Below are 2,145 nucleotides of genomic sequence, written 5' to 3'. Positions count from 1 at the left end.
TATGATCAAGGATACTTGACACATGCAAATTCCTAGGTTCATGTTCTAGTTAGCAAGGCTAAAACAAGCATTAGGAACAATCAATCAATGAATATCACAACTTAGGAATTCTATAGTTGGGGCTAATCCCTCTAACCTATTTGAACCCTGAATCTAACAAGTAAACTACTCAGACATAGCTAAGCAATTCATGACACAAAATATAGATAAAACTGCATATAATAGAATATATGAATCAATGGAGTTCCAATCACAAATATCTCTATGATTTTCTCTCCTGCTGAAAGTAAGAATACAATGGTGCATAAAGCTCTAGAAATCAAGTCTCGAATATAAGATTGTATGAACTCTCAAATAAGAACTCTTCTTATTAATCTCTTGAGGAAACTATCTCAAAACCTCAAGCTCTGAAACTCATAACCTCTTAAGTTATGCAACACCCTTGCATCTCCTTATATATTAAACTAAAAACTCCTTAACTCATTAGGTATATATTATTTAGAATATTTCCTAATCCTTTAGATAATCACAAACTCAATAGGATTAGGAAACTTGCTTCTCAAGCTTTCTTCAAGCTTATTCCAACATTCTCCCGCTTAAGCTTGAAGCTCTCATTCTCCAGATCCTTCATCCCAATAAAGTCTCTCATCTCCTTGAATTTGATTCTTCCTAATGCCTTGGTTAGGATATCGGCCTTTTGCTTCTCTCCAGCCACATACTCTACTCCTACTTAACCATTCTCAACACACTCTCTTATAAAATGATATCTCTTGTGTATATGCTTACTCCTTCCATGAAAGACCGGGTTTCGTGTCAATGCTATTGCAGATTGGTTATCAATCCGAATGATCACTCTTTCACTTGGTTCGCCCGTGATCTCACATAGTAAATCTTGCAACCAAATAGCTTGTCTTGCAGCATTTGTTCCTGCCATGAACTCAGCCTCGCAAGACGACAATGCAACCGTGTCTTGTTTCTTGGAGCTCTACGTGATCGGACTGTCTCCTATATAGAAAATGTGACCTGTCGTGCTTCTCCCATCATCTGGATCAGACACATAGCTGCTGTCGCTATACCCTATAAGCCTTGGCACTCTTGATGTTGAACGCTCAAAAGTTAAGCCGTATGAGACGCTTCCTCGCAGATATCTCAAGACCTGTTTCATCGCAGCTCCATGGGATTCTATTGGGCTTTGTATATAGCGTGACAAAACTCCTACACTGTAAGATAGATCTGGTCGGGTATGGAGGCGATAACGTAAGCACCCTATGTTCTTTCTGAATCTCGTTGGATCAATTTCTTTTTCGTGCTCTGCCTTAGATAACTTCAATCCTTGTTCCATTGGTGTACGTACGGGATTACACTTCTCCATTCCATCTTCCTCTAGTATCTTAGACGCATAACTTCTTTGTAGCAAAGTGATTCCGTTCTCATGCTGACAGACTTCTATACCAAGGTAATAGGTGAGTTTACCAAGGTCGCTCATGTCGAATTTTGTAGCCATGTTTTCTTTGAATTCTCTAATGATTTCAGTCTTTGTGCCGGTCACGAATAAGTCATAAACATAGACTGCGACAACTAGTAGCTCACCGTTTACTGTCTTATGATAGACCGACGGTTCCTTAGAACACTTTTCGAACTTTAGCTCGCATAAAATCTGATTCAGTTTATTGTTCCAAGCCCGTGGTGCTTGTCTCAAACCATTTAATGCTTTGTGTGGGAACCGAAATTTGCATTGTCGATTTCCGTTTAAATAAGGAAACTAGGAAAACCCTAATTTCCCAGAGGTCCCGGATCTCTGCGAGAGACAACGACAAGTGACCAAATATATGCGGAAATCATGAAAAGATAACAAACGAGTTTAGAGAAAACAATAGATCTTATTTCGAGTCCGCGTAAGAGCGTTGCGATCATTACAAGAGATCATGAAAGCTTTGGCCGCAAAGGCTGTCAGCGAGTTACTTAGTTCTAGCGGCCTAAAAGCTCAAACCTAGTTGAGTCGCAGCTCGATAACAAAAGACGAAAAAGATACATAAAAGGTTTTTGATTGGTTTCGGACTGAACCTTGTTAAAGGCTGCCTATGTACCCCTTTCGAGGATCAAGCCGAACATAGTTCAATTGATAGAGCTGGACAAGAGATCGAA

At 39.6% G+C, this 2,145-nt stretch overlaps 1 protein-coding gene across 1 annotated transcript; it reads right to left on the bottom strand.

Moving 5' to 3' along the window:
• Window positions 1-559: 559 nt before the first annotated feature.
• Window positions 560-1,504, bottom strand: LOC125608895 (uncharacterized mitochondrial protein AtMg00810-like). The gene is made up of 2 exons (XM_048779531.1): window positions 1,024-1,504; window positions 560-726 (listed from the first exon to the last, which is right to left on the bottom strand). Exons 1-2 carry the CDS (start codon window positions 1,502-1,504, stop codon window positions 560-562), a joined length of 648 nt encoding a protein of 215 aa, XP_048635488.1.
• Between the last annotated feature and the right edge of the window lie 641 nt (window positions 1,505-2,145).

This window comes from Brassica napus, chromosome A1 (assembly GCF_020379485.1).
Source record: "Brassica napus cultivar Da-Ae chromosome A1, Da-Ae, whole genome shotgun sequence".
Lineage (NCBI taxonomy): Eukaryota > Viridiplantae > Streptophyta > Magnoliopsida > Brassicales > Brassicaceae > Brassica > Brassica napus.
The sequence above is the reverse complement of the archived record's forward strand: the minus strand, read 5'-3'. Positions and strand labels throughout refer to the sequence as shown.